Here is a 25,179-nt window from a genome sequence, read left to right on the forward strand (position 1 = left end):
CTTAGTTTTGGTGTGGTCATCTTCTTGTCATACTGCTGTTTGTATCGTTGTTGAGATTGTTGATTGACTTTCAGGGCTAATGCTCTTTCTGTAGATATTGCTGTCACCATCTCCTCTTGGTAATCAGATATAGGATGGCTTTTCTCCAGTCAAGCTATGTTGAGTATTACGGTAAGCCCAAAGAACTCCATAGATATACCGGTCCCATTGTACTCCATAAGTCCCTGCTTGTTTTCTCAGCAAAGTCTTAAGCGTTTGATTAAATCTTTCCACTGCACCGTCGCACTCAGGATGATGAGCTGTGCATGGTGTTCAATTAATAATGCACACAAACATCCTTCATAAGATGAGATAGTAGATTTGTGCCTCTATCAGAAAGCAACACCTCTGGTACACTAAAGAAAGGGACAATCTCTTCAACAACAAATGAGCAATTCGTTCGGCCTTTTGGTCAGGAGCTTTGTTGTCACTGGTAGCTCCATTATATCCACTCCAACAATCTGAAAGGGGCGCTCAGTAGGAATTGGATACAATGGTGGTTTCTGCTTTCTGCCAATCCTTTCAACAATAGCACACTTTAGACAATTCTGAACGTACCTCATACTATCTTTGCATGTACATGTGTTTCCACCACCATTTTCGAGCAAGTGTCTTGTAAAGGTGCGGCACAGAAAAGTGTCCAGCGAGGCTTCCACTATGATAATCTGCCATAATCTGCTGATGAAGAGCTGTAGGAACTACTGCTCTTGGCATCTCTCCACACTTGGGACCTATATGTCATCAACCACAGTATACAGTGAAGCTTTAGTTACTACTTTCTTAGCTACATCTTCTTTGTCCGGTAGCTTACCATCCTTTAAATACATTATGATTAGCCCTAGTGAGTCATCATTGCACTGTTCATCCACTATAAACTTGGTGAAGTGTCAGCAGTAAGAGGAGGTCTTGACAAAAGATAATGGTATTATCATCACTGTTGACTTCTCTGCTGGTGATCACTGCCACTTGAACCTCTTCGGCACAGTCATCTTCCAAGGGTGGAGATAGCACTGGTTGTCTAGACAGTGCATCTGTATGACAATTGTTCTGCTTTGCTCTATAAATGATATCCACCTCTCTAATTCCACTGCCATGAACTTTGTTCCACCATCTGGCATGTTTACCATTCAAATTAGGAGTTCCTAGCACACTCCAACTCAGCCTCAATAATCATTAATCTCCCCAAAAATGAATACAGTGTACAGCTTTACATGACCTTACAAAATCTCATTAAAATTGTTTACTGATTCAATTGTTTATTGTTTTGTAAGTACAAGCTACTTGTAAGTTCTAGAAATTCCAGTGAGGCCAGGTTACCTTATTAAGTCACATTCAGAAATTAAAGCACTGAAGCTACCATGCATCAAGCCATCATGAAAATTTATGTTGAACTAAAATTTCATAGAAAGTTGTTGGGGTTGCTCTGAAGCATTGCTTGGCTAAGCCCAACCAATTTTGCCAAGTTGTTATGAAAGAAAAGTAAGGCTGGTTGTTGGGTAATATTTTTGGGCCAGAAAGTCCGAATATTCATGATCCTATTTACATGCATGTGTTTTACAAAATCTTCTTTTAGATCATGTTGGTCACAAAAAATTATTGACCAGAAGCAGAGCCAGCCTCACAATACCTTCATGGCACCATGGAATATAGTAGTTAAGTATAATCAAGCCCAAAAGTGCCATCAGTGTAATCCAAAATACTTCCAATAGGTTGCTACAATTTTTTTTTGAAATCAGTGGAATTTTCTGCTAACTGACCGATGGTGCATTCAGACCAGCATAACTTAATTATAGCCAAGATTTTTTGCTACTAAATGTTGTTTTAGCCCAACAGGTGCCTTTTGGCATACCACAGCACATACATACAATGCACACACCATAGACTTACCTTTGTCCTCTCATATTTACAACAGGAATCATCAATATTGTCCGTAGTGTGTGTGTGTGATGTGCAGGGATCCGTGCTTTGAAGCACAAATAGTCAGCAAGCTTCCCTGTAGTCATCCCTGGTAACATGACCAACAGGGTTAAGTAACTGTTTTGTCCCAGCTAATTGCTGGCTACATTGAATCCCCCTGCATGCCCATACTGTGTTGTGCAGACTAGGCAGTCAACCCATCTTGGTGTTGCGAATCATGACAGAATGAGAGAGAATATGCATAGTGGTGTTTACAATCTTCACCACTGTAAAGATTATCCTTTATTTCTCCTTGATGAAAACCATTTCTTTGCATGCATTTTATGCCACTTATTACACTAACAGTTGCAGCAATGCAACACCAACACCTCTGGCACACTAAATGTTTATTCAACTTGCACACATTTAATAACAGTGTATATAGAGTAGACTACAATGTATCTTTATTACAAAACATGACAAAATTGTTTGTAGTCCACATGAAGGAAAATGCTATCATGTTTCAGGTACTGATGTGAGCTGGTGACCATGTGGAGGTCTTCATTGCTAATAAACTTGTTGCTCTCCCAAACAAGTCTATCCTGATTAGTGACCTTTACTATGCTTTTAAATATACCAATGATGGAGGCACTTAAGCTTGTTGGACCTGAATGATGATCACTATCACTGACTTGGTTTAACAATTTCACAGTACAATTTCCCCCAAGTGGCCATTTCAAATGATCATCATATGGACCTATCGTAAGGTACAGTGCCACACACAGATAAGAACCAGCGGCTTTAACAGTCAAATACATTTTGTATCCCATATGATGAGTATAAAATGAATCGCTACGCCACTCAATAAATTTACTCCTCTTGTTAGCATAATCTGACATCTTCACTATAACTGGAAGAACTTGATCACTTGTTGATGCTATTGTGGTTATGTTTTCATAGTGTTTCATAGTTTGTTTACCAAAAAACAATTCTAACTTTTGTTGAAATTCATGTTCCAAGTCAGCGATTCTTTTCTGAGATGCCAGTTCAATCTCATTGACCTTCTCTTGCAAGCTAGCTAACTTTATCTTAGTAAAGAGCAAATGCTTTTCCATCATTTCCTTATCATGCTTTTCCTGATCCTTTCTAAGAAACCTTTCCTCACAACCTACTTCACGATACTCACATCGGATCACCTCCAGAGGACACTCCTTAAGGTGATCATTGATATCTTCTCTCAAGATGTTACCAACTTCACAGTTGTTAGGACAAGGAGCAGGCACTTTCACACACTCTTCCTTATGCAGACCCTTAATAAACCGATATTCTCCTGTAATGTTGCAGTACTGACAATTAACATTACGGTTTGGACATTCTGATGTAACATGTAGGGAAAGATATTGACGTAGCAATTGCTGTCCACAGCCTTTAGAACAACATACCCCTTTAAATTGGCAGTAGTCAATATGCTTAGAAACATCATTAATTTCACCCTTCCATTCACACCCTTCTGTCTTGTTAGTACAAAACACATGGAGTCTTCTAATCACTCGATCAGCTTACTTGTTAGAAAAGGTGACAAAGTTTTCTTTGCGACATATTGGACATACATTAGCTCTCTGTTCACCTTTCTTTGTACCATCAAGACAAGATCGACAAAATGTATACCCACAACACTCACTAAGATGTGGTTCTCTACTTGCACAGTAACATATCTTACATATCAGCTCATCTGATGGTGTATCCACAAAATGATACTCATACCCGCCAATCCGAGCGCCAATCTCATCATTGGGTGTGGCCATACTCTGCCCTGAACTGCACTATGATGAATTTACTGTTTAGTGATAAGAGAGTTACGAAATATATCTATGGTTCGAAGAGCTGAAGAGGTCGAGGTGAAGAGGTCCGAAATTCCCACAATTATGATGTAAGGTGCTGTCACGTGATCTAATATTCTCTCACATCTTCGCTCACTCCTCACAGTCCACCGACAGAACTAGCTGCCTTCAAAAGCAACGATTTCAGTAAGTTTAGTCACTACATACGCCATGACACACCATAGTCTCTTTTGTTTGAGCGTTTATTATTGATTTATATTAAGGTAAATGAGGGTAATTCCGGACTGTAACTATATATTTGGACCCCCCGGTCCACTTTTTCTTGAAATATTTGGACCCCTCTGAAATATTTTATCCCCCCTACGAAATTTATTATTAACGCCATTTGCACACATTCAAAGGGGGATCCAGATATTTCAGCTAAAATAATCGATCCCCCCTCCCCCCGTCTATATTATCTTTGTCGTTACCTGTTGCATTCATCTAACCACTCCAGTTTCTGGAAACTGAGTGACAAGTGTAAAGTGTCTAACTAGCTACTGTATGCCTATACTATTATTTTCTCTTACAGGCTTCCTCTGCCGACACTTGCTGTCAGTTTTCAACATTGATCCTTGCAATGTGATGTAAAGTAGCTACTTATTGTGTAATTCCACCTGCCTTACTACAGCAAATGTTTTAAGTGATCGTCCCCCGTCTCTTAAAGTTACACTTACCATCACAATAAGGTGCTGCATGTTAATTTTTAGTATTATGCAGACCTACAAAACTATATACTGAGCTAGCTATACTGAAGTACCTTATAAATTAGACTATGAGCAGCAATTCCAATATCCATATATACTAACAACATGCTATCGCCCAGATATTATTTAATTCACTACTATGAAAATGTGATTTTAGAATTGACTTGCCCTAGCTCTGGACTTTGTACATGATCATATAGTCATATACAATCAGCCCTTTCTGGAAACAATCCAAAGTAGAGTACCTTCAATTGCTGCAGAGATTTAAAAGTAGTTATATTAAGTTACTATGAGACATGTACAATTGAAATTACAGTGCCAGTAAGTCTCTGTGAACAATCTGTTGAATTAACAGCATCTTCCACACTATTTGTCAGGAAGATGTCGAATAATATTGCCTGTATATAATAGACTTCATCTTATGAAATAATTTTCTTCATGCAAAGAGTGGATGGACTCAGCCAACCATGCTTATTATAATAACTGTATTTTACAAATTTTGCTATTGTAACCACACAATGTCCACACAGGTCATTTATACATATGTTATGGTCTTGTTTGGTCACATGCAATCCAAAAATTTACCTGACATTTAATATTTTTGTACACATTCAGCATCAATGATGGCATCATTATCAATGATGATTTCATCTCTTATATGTGCTGTGGAGTGTGGAGAAAAAATAGCTAATTTCTTTTGAAATGTTTTGTTTACCCCTTCTATTGACTTCATTGACTGTAGGCCGGGAATTTCACTTTAACTATTTAATCCTCTTTTAAAGGTAAGGTTATGCTGCAAGGATAGCTAGTTTATTTGAAATAGTATTACGTAGAATGTGGAACGAAAGTGTTGTTAGCAGCAATATGAGTAATATGGGGCCCAAGGGATTAATAATTAGTTGGTTGGTACTGGGTGTATTAGGGCAACCAAAAGGATATTATTTGACAAGAGTGGGTGAGTGATTTATAAACAGCATATTTGATACCATTTACACCCACCCTCCCAGTTTGTTAATTGGTCCACCACTTCTTTACTACTAGCTACAAAGTACACATGACTAGGTTAAAACACTTGACAATCGTCTAAGCTCTCACAGTGTTTTCATTGACTATGTGAAAGCATTTTATTCTGTTTCCCATGAAAGACTGTTGTTGAAACTGGAAGTTTTACATTGGTTACAGTGGTTCCGTTCATTCCTCACTACCCGCAGGCAAAGAGTTGTCATCAATGGTCATTATTCTGACTGGAGTTATGTATCTTCAGGTGTTCCTCAAATATGTCCTCTTTTGTTCATTCTAGCTATATATTAATGACCTTCCCTCTGTAATGAAGTCAAACATTAAGATATTCACTAATGTTGTCATCCTGCACAGAAAGGTAACAACACACAAGAACTGTGTACATTACAAGAAGATTTAAACTGTTTATCTGAATGGTGTAGGTTCTGGAAAATGAGTTTGAACCCATGAAAGTGACTGTTTGTGTATCTCTAATAAACGATCACCTCCTATTGTCCAGCAGTCCTCATCTTAATGTTACTTTGACTTACATTGACCTTCCCTCATATCTCATCACAAATTCTTTATCTGCATAATATTATGCCTATGACATTTTGGATCACCATGCATCATTGCTGAGATTTTGAAGAGTATTAATTTATACTCTGTCTTCTGCCCCTACAAGGTCGCATTCGCTTACTATCTGTTGTAAGCAGGTATTGCTTAATTGTTTTTGTAAATAACTAGTGTTTTCTTTTGGAATTGTATATACATACCTTATTCTTAATTTGCTTAACCATAATGTATTTAAATGTCAGCTGTATTTGCAACTATTTAGTTTTGTTTCTGTGTAATTGTTTAGTTTCTTGTTGCTACTTAACTATGTTTTGTGCATGTATAGGTGTTGCTTCTATAGGCCTATAACCTCATGGCTTTTGTATTCACCTTGCACAGTAAAAACCAATTAGTAAAGGTCACTACAAAAGTAGTGAACGTCACTACACAAAAACAGTGAGTATTGTGGCAGAAATTAGTAGTGAAATTCACTACTAATTTTTTACAGTGTGTCATTGTTGTGACTAAATTATAAACTAGTAACCGGCAATAATAATGATACCCTATCTCTTTTCCAAAAAGAAATTAATATGTAGCTATGTACCAGCTGTAGGAGAATAAACTCACTTACTTAAAAATAAATATAACTATTTGTTCCCCTGCAGCTGAGCCTCTACTCTGTGGCAAACACTAGCCTGCATGAAGTATAGTTATACACTTGATATGATATTATGCTTGTCACTTTTCCATATAGAGACTGGGGTGATCAGCTGAATGTAACAGGTAAGGGTGAGGATATAGATGGGGGGGTCGATTATTTTAGCTGAAATATCTGGATCCCCTTTGAATGCGTGCAAATGGTGTTAATAAAATTTGTAGGGGGGATAGAATATTTCAGAGGGGTCCATATATTTGTCAATTTTCCGTATAAAGACTGGGTGGTTAGCTGAATACAACGGGTAAAGGCAAGGTCAGGGGGGATCGATTATTTCAGCTGAAATATTTGGGCCCCCTTTTGAATGCGTGCAAATAGTGTTAAAATTTGTAGGGGGGATAGAATATTTCAGAGGGGTCCATATATTTGTCACTTTTCTGTATAGAGACTAGGGTGGTTAGCTGAATGCAACAGGTAAAGGCAAGGTTAATATAGACAGGGGGGATCGATTATTTCAGCTGAAATATTTGGACCCCCCTTTGAATGCGTGCAAATAGTGTTAAAATTTGTAGGGGGGGATAGAATATTTCAGAGGGGGTATATTTGTCACTTTTCTGTATAGAGACTGGGGTGGTTAGCTGAATCCAACGGGTAATATAGACAGGGGGATCTATTATTTCAGCTGAAATATCTTTGAATGCGTGCAAATGGTGTTAAAAATAAAATTTGTAGGGGGGATAGAATATTTCAGAGGGGGTCCATATATTTCAAACATTTTTGTTCCGGGGAGTCCAAATATTTGGACCAGGGGAACCAAAATAGGGGGGTCCAAATTTTTCGTGACAGGACACTCTAGAAAAATCACTCTAACACTGTACTCACAACGAGTTAAGACAAACTCTAGGAATCGTTTTAAAGCCTATCTTATGGTGCATCTGCAGTAAAAATTCGTTTTGATACAATCAACTGCTGATGAGTTATGAACCGAAATTTAACAGTGTGTAAAAATGCAACATGCGGCTAATTCCGGACGCTTTGAATAACAAACAAGTAGCGCCTTCCACAGGTTATACCATTCCTCTTAGAAGTATGGAGACTAAAGTACCACTCATCTGCAGCTTACAAATCAAGTAGAAAGTTTATACCCTCTGGGAGAAAGTAGCAGTGCATATTTTTAAAAGTTTATGGAATTAGCAAAATTTTTCTTTGTATTTCAACCAAGCAGCTGCTGAAAAATCGACTGCCACTCCGCCTGTGCTGCATGGATTGTTATAATTTTTAGTATGCATTTAGCCGAAAGTATGACCTTTATATAAATCTTTGAAAATCGAAAATATGAGCTTGCGCTGCCTGGTTAGATAAACATTTTCAAAGTTTTTGAACAAAACTACCCGTGATTGCGCTACAAATACGTGTCAAACTTCAAAGTAGAATAACGGATTCGCTTCAATTTTGGTTTGTAGATAGACCATAGGGCACTGCATTAGCACACCAAATTATAGGTCCAGGGATTCTACCATTGTTGAGAACGATCTAAGTGTCCAGAATTAGCCGCTGTCCGGAATTACCCGCACTTACCTTATTATCTTTTCCATATTCTCGCGTGGCCAAACTGCTTTTTCCGTGTATTGGGTGGTGGAAAAAGGGTCTGGTGCAACTCCAATAGCTGTTTACTTCTGAGCCGTCCCCAGACTCTGGGGACAACAAGGGGGTGTCACTCAGGCTCTTGCTGTAGGTCGATCTGCGACCGCAGTCAAACTCTAAGTCAATGGTCAAGGCCACAAAATAGCTCTTACAGTGGGTCAAGGGTCAAGACGATACGGAAGGTTTGAAATCCACAATCAAAAACTATACATAAGTTCACGTGAAAATTGTGCATATGAGCACGTGACTCATTGTTTTTACTCTGGTTGGCAACGGAGATTAATGTTGTAATTAGTTAGGCAGTATAGAGTGAGTGACTATTTCAACTCTTTGAAAGATGAAGATAAAGAGAGATATGAAGCGAAGCTTAATGCCATTGGTTTGCAGTTAGGGATCCTTATCGAGGTGAACATGACTATGAGGCAGACATGGCCAGTGGAATACAGGCATATATTTGCCTATTTCATTGCACGACCGGGTGTTTACACATTTGAACAGTTGCTATCTTTGATGGTTACAATTATTTTGCAAGTAACTACATGAGGACGGTGATGTCAAGAAAAATTGGAACTAGGGGTGTAATGTTAAAAGCATTTGTCAACCCAAGCCAGAAAACACCAAGCAAAGCTAACCAGGCTTGGGTAATGGTGAAGTCAGACGGAACAGTTGTAACAGCTCATTGCACTTGCATGGCTGGGTAGGTCATATTATAGCTATACCAAGAGTTCATAATATAGTAGAGCCCCAGTGGTGGATCCAGAGGGGGGCACGTGCCCTCCATCCGTTTCAAAAATTGCATAAAAGATCGAGATACTCTAAAGAGCTGTCACGTAATCTAATAAAGCAGTCACAGTGTTCATGAGGCAGTGCAATTTTATTTTACATACGTGATATATATACATATGGTAAAGGATAATTGACTATTATTGCTGTGACCTTTTTTTTTTTTTTGCTCTTCTACATTTTTCAGCAAGGTGCCCCCCCCCCCCCTTTTTCCAAACTCTGGATCCTCCCCTGAGCCCTCTCTACTATATTATGAACTCTTGGCTATGCTGTATGTATAATCAGTTGCCTTACTATTATACATTCAGGTTAGGTGAGGGGTGCTCTCACATTGCAGTAGTCTTGTTTAAAATAGAGTGTGCAGTTAGGTTAGGATACACTGCAGGAACATCACAGCCTTGTCAATGGAATGAAGCATACTCTCAGAAGGTTCACTTGTGATATTCACACTCATATAGCCATTATATTTATTGTCACAAACAGATTGAACCTGCTCGTGTGATTGATATGGACTTCACTCAACCCAAGCAAAAACGATCTGACGAAAAAGGCACCATTACTTCAACTACTTCAAGACAACCTAAGGAACTCAAGACTATCTCACAGAATGGTGGTGAAGACATTTTTTTGGGAAACTGAAAGAAATTTACCCGATTCGGGAATTTTTACTGCAGTAGAAGCTTGGGAACACACTACAGTTGATGCTACCATACGTATAGTAAGAAAACTACCTCCACTGTTGACTACTTTGCAAGATAAGAAATACAAGGAAGTTAATGAAGAAAACTTAAGCCTGGAATGTGTCAGAATATTTCAAGCATTAACTGTTGATGAGCATGAAGTTCAGTACCTTGAGGAGTAAACAAAGTTGCAGTCTGAATGTCTCTTATGGCACAAGCATCGTATTGGTTGTGTAACAGCTTCCAAGTTTGGTCCTGTTAGCAGAACAAACATAAAATGTCCACCTCAGTCACTAGTAAGAGAAATTTTGTCACGCAGTCAGTTCAATTCCATGAAAGTACCTGCATTACACTGGGAAATAACAAATGAACCAGTTGCATGCGAAGCTTATGTTCATAAGATGCAGGCCCTCCATGATGAGTTTACATTTGAATGTGTTAGGCTATTCATCAACCCAGCATTTCCACATCTTGGAGCCTCACCAGATGGATTGGTGTCATGCAAATGTTGTGGAGATGGTTTGGTAGAAATAAAATGTCCTTATACACATAGACTCCTAGATCCAAATGAATATATAGATGATAAGTTTTATCTGCAGCCAAGTGGTGAGCGGAAATGCAACTCTCGCATACTCATGATTATTACCTACAAATGCAAGGACAAATGAGTATTACTAATAGAAATTATTGTGATTTTGTTTGTTGGACTCCTGTTGGTGTGCACATTGAACGGGTTAAATTGGATCAAGATGTTTTTGATAGGATAAAGCTATCACTTAAATCTTTTTTCAGAGATGTACTCCTACCACTCCTGTTGAAAGGGGATTTTACAGCTTCAGCAGCTTCTGAGCCGAAAACTTCTACTTCAGATGAGACTAGTTCTGTGTACTGCTGGTGTAAGCGCAATGAATTTGGTAAAATGATTGCCTGTGACAATAATACATGCCCCAATGGAGAGTGGTTTCATTTTAAGTGTGTCCAATTAACACGTAAACCACGTGGTAACTGGTATTGTAGTGAACAATGTGAAAGTGTTGCTACTAATGAATAATATTGTATACGTATGATACATAACAACTGTCCACTGGCATACCTAAAAGGTACAAAATTTCTAATAAAACATGCTTGCCTAGATATTCTACCAGATTATAGCAGGCTATAATCAGTAAATAAAATTATAGTACAGCTGAGATTCTAATGACCTACCAAAAAGCTCACACCAAGGTCAACTCATTTATATAACTCTACCATTGAATTCCATTCCTAATACACTCACCACTGCACATGTAAATGCACACAATGATGATATGTTTGAAATACTCTAATAAAACAATCACTAGCTACCCTAATACAATGCACACGAGTCTAACAACCCTGTTACTTATGATAACTGAAATAAAATTCATGTCCATTGTCCATTCAAAACTTATCTACTCTTAACAGAGCAAATGTACCTGATATAAAATGGTCGCCACAAGTATGCGAATGCTCATTCGGCTGTCACGCCTTCCTCTTCATTGCCACTACCCATTTCCGTCCCTTTTCCGTTTGTGTAGAAGGAACCCTAAAGAAACCAAGTCCTTTATGCTTTCCATGTCGGTTCTTACACCCATACGCACAGCAACTAATAACCATTCTGTACTAGGCCAACTTCAAGCTTGCCAACCATGTGGTCTACCATGTATTAATAATAACGCCGCCTTGCACTAATAAAAATGCATGAACTTATCTTATACGTAGCTATTATCAAGTTTACAGAATTATACGTAACTCACAAGAAATAAGGATCTCCAAGAAGATGTTTTAAAGTTCCAACAGGCATTTCGCCATAATTATAATGATTTTTCTCTCCCAGTTGCTGGTAGCACAAGCTGGAGTAGTGCATCATATTAAATCACAGTAAAACAGTAGGAAGTGTCCCTACTGTGCTCAAGATACCATAATGGAAATGCACAGTAGAGATATAACACTTCTTATTGTTTTACTGTGATTTAATATCGTCCACTACTCCAGCTTGTTTCAGTACTTTTTATCGATGTGCTTTGGTCCCTATTCTAGTTGAAAATTCCAAATTTTTCTGTGTACTTGTAGTATATAAAAGTCACAGTGAATTTCGGCGGGTTAAGACTTTGACCATAGATGTTATATTTTCTCTACCTCTATGCTTTGACTGGGATCACAGATCTACCTACAGCGTGTACCTACGTGAAACCTGCTTGTAATTTAAACTCACGTGAGCTAATGATGTCACACGTCATAGTCCAGGTATGTTCACTCCGGACCTGCAGCTCCAAGGCTACATCATGTTACAACTTCAGTGCATCACTTTTATACCCCTCCTAGCTGAAAACAACGTATTACAAATGTTTTCATACTGCAGTGAACTTAGATTAGAAAAAAAAAGTGGCTGAATTGACTGTAAGTGCAAAAATTACGGATGAGTCTAAGACACAAAGCCATTGACATACTATCTGTGAATCGACACCTTTGCACTACCAGTAAAAAGAAATGGTACACAAAGAAAGACCAAAGTAACCCTGAAGGTACAATAGAAAGTTAGTTAGAAAATCAATTTTAAAAATTGTATTAAAACTATTGTGGTAGATAGTAGTGAAATTATTACAGTACTACCACTGCTCTACTCAGATTTAAGATTCCTTGTTACACACATATGAAAATCTGCGGCCCAAGAAGCCGGCACGCCACACCGTGAGTATATTAACAGGAAGAAAACGCAATTTTCACTCCTATGTAGCTCTGTGATCCCTTATCTGATTGGAACCAAATTTGCTACAGAAGTGCCGGCCAGTTAGGGGAGTCTACATACCAAATTTGAAGAAAATCGCTCCAGCCATTTCCGAGACACCAGCGAACAAAATTTTGTTTTAATTTCTTGGTTTTTTTCCTTCTTTTTCTTCTTCATTTTGCACACTTTGCAAAATCCACCATAAACCACAAATGCGTCCTCGGATCGGGCTGAAATTTGGCACACTTAAAGGGCTTATTAAGGCGGATCTCCGTACCAACTTTGGTAGGAATCCGATGAAATTATGACTGATTATTTGCGTAAAATAAGGTCGAAGGTCTGTCACATCTACAGGGTAAACCCCTTGGAGGAATGAGTTGAAAATTGACATGTAGATGGAGTAACCATTGTAGGAGTGCCTTTTTGTGGTTTGAAAGGAATCGAGAGAAAGACCATGGAGATATGATACAAAACCCAACCTGTGTCAAAATTACGCGATTGATTTTTATGAATAAAAGAACTATTAGTTTTCACGTCTACCAGGCAAACTGCTTAGAGCAATGAGCTGAAAATCTGTATGTAGCTGGAATAATCATCATAGAAATTCCTTGCAGTAGTACAGAAGAATCGGATTACAAACCACTGCGTTATGATTCGAAACGCAACTACGTGTAGCAAATGCAAGATCGAGATACTCTAATAGAACAGTCACCCTAATAAAGCATTCTGCTACGTTTATAACTTACTCCATTATAGAATTATATTACATTGCAAGTTATTCTGTGGGGAATTCAGCTACGAACAGTTAATCTGATAGACAATTCAGCTACAGCAAAGTCACCCTGTAGAGAGTTCATCTTGAAACAAATCACCCTGTAGATAGATCAGCTAGAAGAAGTCACCTTGTAGAGAGTTCAGCTACAAAGAAACCATCATGTAGAGAGTTCAGCTGCAAACAAATCACCCTGTAGAGAGTTCAGCTACGAACAGATCACCCTGTAGAGAGATCAGCTAGAAGAAGTTACCTTGTAGAGATAGTTCAGGTACAAAAAAAACTACCATGTAGAGAATTCAGCTGCAAACAAATCGCCCCGCTGAGTTCAGCTACGAACAGATCACCCTGTAGAGAGTTCAGCTAGAAGCAAGTCATCCTGTAGAGAGTTCAGTTACAAAGAAACTACCATGTAGAGAGTTCAGCTGCAAAAAAAAATCAGTCACCCTGTAGAGAGTTAAGCTACGAAAATATCACCCTGTAGAGAGTTCAGCTAGAAGAAGTCACCTTGTAGAGAGAATCCTGTAGAGAGTTCATCTACAAGCAAATTGCCCTGTATAGAGTTCAGCTACATTTCAAGTTACCCAGTAGAGAGATCAGCTGCAAACAAATAATTGACATGTAATAACTGTATGTATTATATATACAATTTGTACATTTACTGATAAAATCTGAATTAGTTAAAACATTTAAAATCTGCTTCATCTTTTTCTTCTTCCTGTGGTAAAGAAAAAAAAATAGGTTAAAAAAGCCCCAAAGCCAGCCATAGGCCGGCTTTGGGGTATACAAATACAAAAAGAAGTGAAATCTAATCCAAAACAGCCAAGCTGTAAAAAAAAGAGTAGTGGCACAAAATTCACCTGAATTGTCGTTATTAAAATTTTTACCATTAACCTACCATCACAGCCATTTCTTGGCTGCCACCTTGGATTTCACATCTTTTTTCACCATAGCCTTTCTAAGGGCTGCACTCTTTTTTTACAGCTTGGCTGTTTTGGATTAGATATATATTCCAACAAAAGAAAGAATAGCACCATGCACTAGACAAGTTAACATATATATAAACTGTACTACCAAAACATTACTTACTATTTTTGCTGTGGTTTCTGCTATTTTCAGCTTTTAGTATGAAAAGCGTATCTGAAATCAATTTACTCACTCTAACTGCAATATTTCAAGGTGTGTCTTCCAAGCTAACGTGACTAAAACGGAATGGTATAATCCAAGACAAACAATGGTCATTTGTAACCTACATCAATGTCAAACAATGCTCCTGCTGGTAAGAATTTACTTGCACATTAAAGTGCAGGGTTTAGTGTAACTCTCAACAATCAAGTTTTTTTTTGTCCTATTACATGTATATGCTTCTTTTATTACATAGAAAATATAGGGCTGGAACAGCTAAAAGCGAAGTGCTGTTATGCTTTGTTTTCAGCCATGTTCAGCTCGTTATACAGCGTTACGAATGAAAAAGAGTACAAGAAACATCTCTTCAATCAGTACGGAAAGCATGGATGATTTTTGTTACAAATGTGATAGTCAGCAGAGAGGAAGCCATATTTGCTACCATGAATCAACACCTTGCACTGTTAGAGCATGCACAAAGGAGAACAAAGGTAGGCCCATGATCCGTGCATTGTTTATGCTGCGGTACCCCAAAAATGCACCAGTTGGGCTGAAGTGACGTCTAACAGCAAAGAAATCAAGCCCGTAGCCTTAGCAGTTGTCAAGTTACGCTTGTCTGAAGGCATCTGGCAGTTAGTCAGTCAGTAGAAAACTCTGCTAAATAAATAAAATTCCATGGCAACGTATAGCTGTTCTGAAGACACTTTAGGGTTTTTTATACCTTACCAATACTGCCAAGACATCATGAAAGCAATGTGAAGCTCACTAGTTTGTCCATTGAGCTATGCTATAATACCATCATTCATCTCTTTTTTCACTACTTTTTATTGCTTGGATCCCTGCTTCATTTTAAAATGTATTAGTTTGTTTGGGGTTTTTGTTATAGCATGCAGTTATACACGTATGACTGTTCTATTAGGATGACTGCTGTATTAGAGTATCTTGAGTCAGCCTTTCACTACCAGGGGTGTGTCACTATTTCATTGTGTTAGCATACAGATAGGCCAATAATAACGGGGTGTGTCATCATGATAGATTGTTAAGAGGTATGCATGGTCTTGGAGGGTCTGAAGAATCATGATAGATTGTTAAGAGGTATGCATGGTCTTGGAGGGTCTGAAGACATTTTTGGGCTTGGCTGTGCCTAACTAATATTGCTAAGCTGTCATGAAGGGAAATTGAGGGTGATATTTTTGGCTGATAAAGCCAAGTTCTGCATGATCCGTAATATACAGTAGTACTGTACTGTATGATGATTTATTCTCTGTTATACTGTAGGGTTATGTAACATGCAGAACATAGCTAAAAGTAAGCAAATTGGCTTGTTAGTGATTAGCACTGAGGAGAAAGTTTGTGTTATGGCTTAATTTTCCTTGTAACCATTCTATCCTTTTATGTGGTTCAGTTACACAAAAAGCTCTTAAACAAGTGTAGGAATTTTACAGTGGCATTACAATAAAAACAATTGAGATCTGCACCTGACATGCAAATTTAATCCAGCTACACTAGTTTGATGTGAAGCAATTATATAGTACAATGAAAATTATTAATTTAAAAACAAAGTAGGGTTCTAGCAAAGAACAAGGTATATGAAATTATGGTAGCTATTACATGTGTGAAAATTTCTACATTGGCATGTTATCACAATCTGTTCATTGCCAAAGTAGAGTAGGGATTTTCCTACATTGCTTTGTTTTAATAGCTACCATCACTACTTTTATTGCTGGAACCCTACTTCATTTTTAAATTAATAGTTTTAATTACTTAAGTGTTATAGCATATAGCTATGATATACTTGTGTGGCTGTGACTGCTGTATTGGATTATCTACTAACCATTATGTACAGTATGTTACCATTTCGTTTTTATCGTAATTTTGTGTAATTTTGCTCTTACTCTCGCTCTTACTGTGTTCCTAGGATTAGTAACAGCACCCCTAGGATTAGAAAACGCTGAAAGCTCACAATCCGTGCATACATGAGGCTAAGACCACTGTCATCATTATAAAGTTCGCAGTGGATATTCGTCCGGCAGCTGGACACTATTTCTTTTTGAGGCAGTGTCACCCATAACTCGAGTATCAAACACACTAGTTGTATGAAAGTAAGTTTTTGGGTGAGTTCTAGAGTTGGAGCGAGCGTCCCGTTAGTGTTAGCATTAGGGTTAGATAGGGTTAGGGTCAGGTTCAGCTTTGGTTTCTTCTTCACTGGGTATTAGGACAACATTTTAAAACATCAGGTTAGGGTTAGGGTTAGATATATACAGTATAGTGTTATAATATTATTATAGTGATTTACATTTGTGACATTTAAATATGACAAAAATAAGAAGAGCTGGCAGCTAGTACCAATGGTACAGTGGTTAGGAATGCTGCTCTTCAGGCTGGCGGTCTGTGGTTCGAGTGCCCATTGTGACAAGTTTTTATTTTCATTTTTTATACCTTTTGGTGTCATATTTTTTCTAAGTTATAATGGTAGCCTAACGGCGTTTTGGAGTATCTTGATCTCACTGCTTATTTCAAGTGGCATGGTTACCGTGTCTTGTTTCTGCAGTAAAACTGCAGCTAGATCAGTAAGGGGTGTGGTCATGCAGCTCTGATCGTTGAGGACGTGGCAACATGCTCTGATTGTTCAAGGGTGTGTTCACATCATGTGATCATTTTATAAACGTGGCTACACATATTTTCTCCCTTTTACGGTAGCATAGTATTAGGGTCATTCCATGTCAAATCACCGAAAAATTGTAGGGTCACCTCTCAGATTTCAACAAAACTTGGTGTGTTTGTAGTACCTATGGTACTCATCACCCATACCAATTGTTAGCCTCGTACACCACATAGTTTCTGATTTATGACCACAAATATTTTGAACATTTCATGAAAAATTGGTCCGTCTTGAGTTACAAAATCAACTGTAGCTCACCACTGTGATAATATTTTAAAATAAAATTTTCAGCGATTAAAGACTGTTCATTGATCTTTCAAGTAATCCATAAACTATGGGATACGAATTTAATTAAGGTTCAAAAAGGCTCCATTAAAAACTTTAATCCTTAATATTTCAAAAAGTGCTGCTTCAAATTCTTTGAATTTTTTAGTAAATAATAATTAGGTTATGGTCTATTGTTGGTAAATTTTTTTGTGGTGGGGCCACAATGGGTACAAGAGATATAATTAAATATGTTGTGGTATGTAGTGGAATTTTGTAGTCTATTATTGCTATGTGGGAGTGTACACCTCCAATTACCACTCCTGATAAGGTGATGCCAACTTTGTCTTACACAATGAAGGTGTCCAAGTACAGTGCAACCTGTATTGAAAGACCACCTGTATTGAAAGACCACCTGTATTGAAAGACCACCTTTGTGTTGCAATTTATTTAGTTGTATAGTTTTCAAATGCAGCCAGCTTCTATAGCTTGCAAAGGCAGTACAATGACCAGCTAATGACACCACGTCAGTTGTTCAATTGAGCATGTAGCAACATACCTGCTGCGTACTTTGGGTATTGTAACAATGAAGATTATTTGAGACAACAGGGATGTTGCTTTCAACTCTCACGTACAATCCATGGTACGAGAAAACTGCGCTCTTTTGTGCCAATCTCAGATAGCAGAGTGGAAATAAATTTTACTCATAATCTGATGTTTTCAGGAAAGAGAAAGTTGCTCTAGCAAAGAATGAAGCTTCACCAGAATCAATTGCTGGATTTGTCACTTGTTTACATGAAGAGAATTGGTGGTTAGCTTGTGTGCTTCAAGTTTGCAGTGACACTAAGGAAGTGCTGAAATTTCTGTATCCACACGGTCCATCAAACTCGTTCAAGTACCCAGACCCCCAGAATATCCACACTATACCAATGGATGACATTCTAACTCTCGTAGATCCAAGGACAAAAAGTGGTTGCGTGAACTCTGACAAAAAAAGAAATAACTTTGCTATAAAACAGCATCACACTGTCACCACAGTAACAAACTTGTATTACCGGCATGCCTTTGTCACAATCTGTTTATATATGCATACATTTAACTTGCAGTTGAATCAAGGAGTCCTATGTGTCTACAAACCTAAATCAGCAGAATGGGCTTCAAGGTAGGCAATATTGCATGGGATATCTACTATAATACCACAAACACCGCTAGCTACCTATCTCATAATCCCATAGAGACCCCACGTTGAAACTTTTGCAACTGATAGTTGAATGTCTGACAAGTATCCACAAAAATTCTAATCAGCACTTTTTGGTAGAGCAAAGGTCAAAGATTAGGAGACATGGTTAATTATTAACTTCATCAAATTAAGCTATTAAATATACCAAATGAAAGATGAGCTTTAAAGTGGTGCAATTCATTTTAAAAACACCCAAGTTATGATGCTTTGAATGATCACAAGTACAGCAAAAAAGAATACTAAATAAGCCATTTCTGGGAAGCCATACAAGCAATGGGTGAAGGGATACATATGACCATTTAGGATACCCACACACCAATTCCGTCCAATTCTGAGGGGGTCATGTGCAAAACTGTGGTGAACCGATATGGAATTACCCATACAGTAAATCCAACTAAATAAATTGCAGCACAAAGGTGATCTTTCAATACAGGTGGTCACTAATACAGGTTGCACTGTACTTGGACACCTTCATTATGTAAGACAAAGTTGGCATCATGTGGTTATTAGAGGTGTACAATCCCATATAGCAATAATAGACTACAAAATTCCACTACATACCACAACATATTTAATTATATCTCTTGAACCCATTATGGGCCCACCACAAAAATTTTACCAACAATAGACCATAACCTAATTATTATTTGCTAAAAAATTGAAAGAATTTGAAGCAGCACTTTTTGAAACATTAAGGATTAAAGTTTTTAATGGAGCCTTTTTAAACCTTAATTAAATTCATATCCCATAGTTTATGGATTACTTGAAAGATCAATGAACAGTCTTTAATCGCTGAAAATTTTATTTTAAAATATTACCACAGTGGTGAGCTACAGTTGATTTTGTAACTCAAGACAGACCAATTTTTCATGAAGTGTTCAAAATATTTGTGGTCATAAATCAGAAACTATGTGGTGTACGAGGCTAAAAATTGGTATGGGTGATGAGTACCATAGGTACTACAAACACACCAAGTTTCGTCGAAATCCAAGAGGTGACCCTACAATTTCTTGGTGATTTGGCATGGAATGACCCATTAGCAATCCAAATAGTTTTGTGGTGTCTAACTATGCTCCTCTAAAGAAAAGTATCAATACTAAATTTTAATGCTTCGGTATGATTTCCATGCATAAAGAAGATAACCATGTGATTGAATATAAAAGGAAAAGCAAAGCATAGAAAGTAGACACTTGTCGGAACCAGAAAAGCACATGTCACACATGATTTGTTATTGTGGCAGAAATGGTGACCATGCACTGTTCTGTTTGGCCTCCCTTGCGACTGTGGTCAGGCAAGCAAGCCAGCTGACCGAAAATTAGGTTTTGGTGATTTTTAAAAAAATCGGTATTCAGCCTTCTGTAAACACTTTTTTAATGGTGGATTTGATGTTAGATGTGCTAGCATTAGTCTGTAAAGGTGATTTTCATGATGTATGATATTTTTTAAAGGCAGAAATTTGGCAAGCACCATTTTTTTTAGGGGGACCCCTACTAAACAGTACTACTATAATGCTTGATAACTAAAATTTGCACTTGTTGACTTTGTAGTGACATCGAATGCACTTGTCTTCATGACTGACTTCCTACGTGATGTGTACAAGGTGACCAGGTTTAAACCTCAAAAAAAAAGACTGGTTACCTCATCATCTCTCAAGGTACCTGTTAAATTTACACTGATTAAACGTGATAGTGAGCTTACATACAGTAAGCTAAGTGATATACGTAGTCACCACAGGAGAGGCTCATTTGCTATAGATAAAGTAGCAATGAGTGGTAGAGCTAAAAGCATTCAAGAAATATTTCATTGTTGTCCAAAGTCTGTTCTAATAGAGGGAATACCTGGAATTGGTAAAAGTGTACTATCCAAAGAAATTGCTTATTACTGGGCTAGTGGTGAAATATTGGAGGGCATACTTGTTTCACTTGATAATGATTTACATTCTACTTCATCTGTTAGTGAATTGTTTTATTATTTAAACACTAAATATGATGTTGTCAATGATAGTGATGTTGAAATTACAGCTAGAAGACTTAAGGAATCAAAAGGGTCTACTATAGTTCTTGTGATAGATGGATATAATGAATGCCCTATTGATAGTCAGTTGAGGTTGTTTGTTGATAAAATAATCCATGGTGAACGTTTGCCTAAGTGTATGATAGTGGTTCTTTCACGACCAAGCATTGCCTCAGTATCGATAGATTACATAGTTGACCAGAGATATGAAATTCTTGGCCTGACAAGTACAGAACAATCTCAGTACATTTCAGAAGCACTTAAGGAAGTACCAGAAAAAAGAGCTGAACTAGAAAAGTGCTTAACTCAGTATCCTATCATCAGTGTCCTTACTTATTCACCATTTTACTTATCCATTCTTTTATGCATAGTGAAACTGAAAAACTTACCAAAAACACTTACAGAAATAGCCGAGTTGTTAATTGTGTATACCGTGTGCCAAGAGTATGCAAATCAAGGGAAGTCACCTTTTAGTGAAATGCACAAACTAGTCAATTTACCCAAGTCTGCCAAGGCTTTTGTGTATCACTTAGCTCATTTAGCATTTAAAGGGTTATAGAAAAGTACATTGCGCCCGATGCCATTTGAACATGCACCAGTTGTTGAAGGTAAAAAGATAAGAAAATTTCTCAAGTATACGGTTAATGAAGTTCAAGAAGTGTGTCCTGAAATTGACAGTTTGCCTGGAGCCAGTGATGGATTTGGTTTGTTACATGTTTCAAAGCATTATCTCCCAAAAATAGAGATATCTTACTGCTTTATTCCTGATGTGATGCAGTCATTCTTAGCTGCACTTCATATATCTACACTTGACAATGAGGAACAAGTTATAGTAATGAAAGAAAGTTTAGATTCCAAGCAAAGGTACTACTGGATTATGTATGCTGGAATAATGGGACAACGATCAAGCTTTAAACTTCATTTCATCGATTTTCAAGCTACTATTTTGAACAGATTAATGTATCTGTAGTGTTTTTGGGAAACTTACAAAAACATTTATGTAACGCCTACCACTATTCCTAGCGATGGTAATTTAGAATTTTGCTATTCTTTTGGATCACCACATGGTTTTATGTCATTGATATTTTTTTTGGTGAATTATCCCATGCAGTGGAAATCACTTAAAATTACCTCTGCCACAATTGATGACAGTGAAATGAAAATGTGGCAGTGTTTTGTTAACTTCAAGAATAAATTTGTTTCTTTACAACACATCTGTTTGGCACATAATAATATATCTTTATTCTGGGATGGACATATTAATGGAAATCTTAGCAGAATATATCGTAACTTGCAATCATTAGATCTTAGTAATAATTATATATGTGATGTAGGGGCAATTCAGTTATCCAATGCACTCTTGAATTTGTGGATAAAAGCAAGTGTACTGTTACAGAATTCAAAAAAGAGTGCCACAAAGGTTATGTAGAAGAAGAAAGTGCAATGATAATGAACTCTTTTGAAGTGCAGGGTGCCAAACACAAGACCTCTTGTGTACTAAAGGAACTTAACCTTTCTCACAATAAAATATCTTGTACTGGTGCAATAGCTATCAGCCAGATTATAAGGGAATGCTATTCTTTGTTGATGTTAAATATATCGCACAACAACATTAATTGTAAAGGCATACGGAAAATTGCAGAGGCTCTGCAAGGAGATAAGCAACTTCAGTATCTTGATATTTCATATAATGATATTTCTGACCAAGGGGTGATAGCCGTTAATGAATACCTTATGAAAAATAATACACTATTAGAGTTTAGGATGGTGCAGACATTGACAAACAAACGTACAAGATGTTTAAAGATTGATGATACCATTTGTCTAAACAAGACACTGCAGATACTAGATGTTTCATTTAACAAAATACCTGACAATGAAGTGCTTAAGATCAGTAGGTCTTTCAAGTATAACAACGCACTTAAAGTGGTGAAATTGTCATGGGAAAGTTATCCATATAGACTTGTTCTTGATACATCAGCAAAGTCATGTATTTGGGATGAACATGGTATTGGTGATATTGGAGCACAGCTGGTATCAGACTTTCTTCTCCATAGTACTACAGTGCAAACACTTGGTATTTCATTCATTGGACTAAGTACACATGGAGCTGCAGCTATCAGTAAATGTCTCAAGGAAAGTACCAGTCTACTAAAGATAAATTTGGCTAACAATCGTATTACTAGTAAAGGAGCAGAGCAGATTGCAATTGCCTTACAAATAAACAAAAGTGTAAATAAACTTAATATATCAGATAATGATATAGCTGATGATGGGGCAATTGCTATAAGTGAATGCATTAAATGTAGTACTCTTTTAGAAGAACTTAACATATCGCATAACAGTATCAATGTTAAAGGTGCAATGGGCATGTGAATGGCATTACGGAGAAATACAACGTTAAGAAAACTTGATATTTCAAATAATAACTTATCATATGATGGAGCTGTAGATATTAGTGAGTGTCTCACTGTACACTGCACATTGGTGGAGCTTAATATATCGAGTTGTAATATTATTTGTAAGGGAGCAGTAGCAATATTTAAATCTATGCATTCAAATACAAGTATACAGGTTCTGAGTGTATTAAACAACCATTTGTCCACTTCAGCGATAACCATTAGGGAATTCCTCAAAGTAAACAAATCACTGTTACACCTTGATATATCTGCCAACAATATTACATGTGAAGGAACAAAGACTATCATAGAAGGATTAAAGACAAATAAAACATTGACAGAACTCCACATGTCTAGTAACCATATTGCAAATAAGGGTGCAAAAGCTATTGCTATTGCATTGGACTTCAATACTGTTTTACTGAAACTGGATATTTCAGACAACAAAATAACTGATGAAGGAGTAACAGCTATTGGTAACAACCTCAAAACCAATCCAACACTGTTAGAGTTTGACATATCAATGAACAATATCACTGATGAGGGAGCAAAGGTGTTTGCTGAAATCATACAAATGAACAAAACACTACAAAGTTTGGTAATTTCTTTCAACAGCAACAATGGAAAATTTGCATCATATACAGTCAGTGATCGTGTATACAAAAGTTTCGAACAACCAAGGCTTAGTGAAGGAGAAATAAGGATTGTAGAGGCCATGTTAGTGAATACAAGTCTCCTCTCACTGAAGGTTTGTTTTTGTTTCAGTTATACCACATTTGCCTTTAATTTAGCTTTGGTAGATGCAATGTATCATAACAACACTTTAACAAGGCTGACTTTATCTCTACATGATAGTGATTTGCTTCGTATGAAAAGAAATGCAATATTAGACATAAACAAAAAAAGAAAGGAGTTGGGTCTAAATTGTTTGCACATGATTGCTGGATGTCCTCATCAAAGAGACTTTACAGAAGATATAGATATACATAACTTTCTTATATAAAGCAATAGGTATTTGTTTTTTTCCTGTCCATGTATGCATGTGTGAAGGTGTTGAAATAGTTGGTCTCTTGTTGAACTGACTGCATGTGTTGTAATGCTTTTTTCTGGAAAAGTTGAAAGTTCTCAGGTAATGGCATAATATTATCTCATGCAAAAGCAGCTTGGCTGTACAAGAAGGGTGCATCCATGAAAGTAAAAAGTAACTGCAGGTGACTGTTGTAAGTGCTGATATCTGATGTGGTCAAGAGTGAAGCCAACTATGTTTTACAATCTTACTAGCTTTATCACTGACTTCTGCAGTTCCTAATTGATTCATTTTAACTCTAATTGGCTAGTAATATGGTCCCCTTTTTCAATAGTGAGTGTAGAGAAAAAAGTGGCCAAATTACTAGCCAATTAGTTTTAAGAGTGAATTAATTAGAGGACTGCAGCAAGACAAGTCAATGATAAATGAAGGACTTGTAAAAAATAGTTGGATTACCATTCATCATTCGCTGTACCAGATATCAGCTCTTATAGTCACCAGTTACTTTCATGGATGCGCCTTTTTTGTACAGCCAAGTTGTTTTTGCATGGAGATTTCAAAGCATCAGATGGTACCTAAGAGGTAAAGTAACAGATTTTCAAGATACAGGTCACTTGTGCAATGAAAATTCATGGATAGATCACTTCAGTAATATTTCTGGTCCACTGCCCTTATCTTTTCTGAGAATGTGAAATTTCATAAATGCATAGCAAATGGCAGCTAGATTTTAGAAACACATATTGGGCTACAGCAAATATGCTAATTCAGTGTCATGATTAGCATTTTACTAGTAAAAATCTGCAGAAAATTGTCATGCTACATAGTGTGGATCGATATACTCTAACAGAACGGTCAGTAACTCATCTAATTGTTGCTAAATCTACCCTGCCTGCACCTGAAACTGATTTTCATAAAACATATTAATTATTAATTTGAGTGGCCATAAATGAAGCTCATAAATATTTTAAACAATTCAATTTAGAGCATACAATACTTCACACACTGGCAGCAGATATCATTGCCTGGACAGTAGTATGCACTTCACCTTATACCACTTCTACAGCTTGGAGGCTCCTTAAGTTATCCTACAGTC

At 37.2% G+C, this 25,179-nt stretch overlaps 3 protein-coding genes across 6 annotated transcripts; 2 read left to right on the forward strand and 1 right to left on the reverse strand.

Annotated features, from left to right (window-relative positions):
• Window positions 1-2,332: 2,332 nt before the first annotated feature.
• Window positions 2,333-3,740, reverse strand: LOC136267509 (TNF receptor-associated factor 4-like). The gene is made up of 2 exons (XM_066062675.1): window positions 3,563-3,740; window positions 2,333-3,493 (listed from the first exon to the last, which is right to left on the reverse strand). The coding sequence occupies exons 1-2, from the start codon at window positions 3,738-3,740 to the stop codon at window positions 2,403-2,405; spliced, it is 1,269 nt and encodes a 422-aa protein (XP_065918747.1). The 3' UTR covers window positions 2,333-2,402.
• Window positions 3,741-3,864: 124 nt separating this feature from the next.
• LOC136266412 (NLR family CARD domain-containing protein 3-like) lies at window positions 3,865-24,182 on the forward strand. Of its 4 annotated transcripts, XM_066061430.1 has the most exons (5): window positions 3,866-3,962; window positions 4,348-4,504; window positions 6,831-9,072; window positions 9,467-9,587; window positions 9,642-11,153. In XM_066061430.1, exons 3-5 carry the CDS (start codon window positions 8,915-8,917, stop codon window positions 9,795-9,797), a joined length of 435 nt encoding a protein of 144 aa, XP_065917502.1. In that variant the 5' UTR covers window positions 3,866-3,962; window positions 4,348-4,504; window positions 6,831-8,914; the 3' UTR covers window positions 9,798-11,153. The 4 variants fall into 4 exon arrangements, 3 of the variants coding, with proteins under 3 accessions (XP_065917501.1, XP_065917502.1, XP_065917500.1); XR_010706108.1 differs by lacking the exon at window positions 4,348-4,504 and having other exon boundaries at window positions 3,870-3,962; XM_066061428.1 differs by lacking the exons at window positions 4,348-4,504; window positions 9,467-9,587; window positions 9,642-11,153 and adding an exon at window positions 20,195-24,182 and having other exon boundaries at window positions 3,870-3,962; window positions 6,831-6,859.
• On the forward strand, window positions 21,238-23,036 carry LOC136267510 (NLR family CARD domain-containing protein 3-like). Its single transcript, XM_066062676.1, has 2 exons — window positions 21,238-21,524; window positions 21,995-23,036. The coding sequence occupies exons 1-2, from the start codon at window positions 21,238-21,240 to the stop codon at window positions 23,034-23,036; spliced, it is 1,329 nt and encodes a 442-aa protein (XP_065918748.1).
• Window positions 24,183-25,179: the final 997 nt, after the last annotated feature.

Source organism: Dysidea avara, chromosome 9 (assembly GCF_963678975.1).
Source record: "Dysidea avara chromosome 9, odDysAvar1.4, whole genome shotgun sequence".
Lineage (NCBI taxonomy): Eukaryota > Metazoa > Porifera > Demospongiae > Dictyoceratida > Dysideidae > Dysidea > Dysidea avara.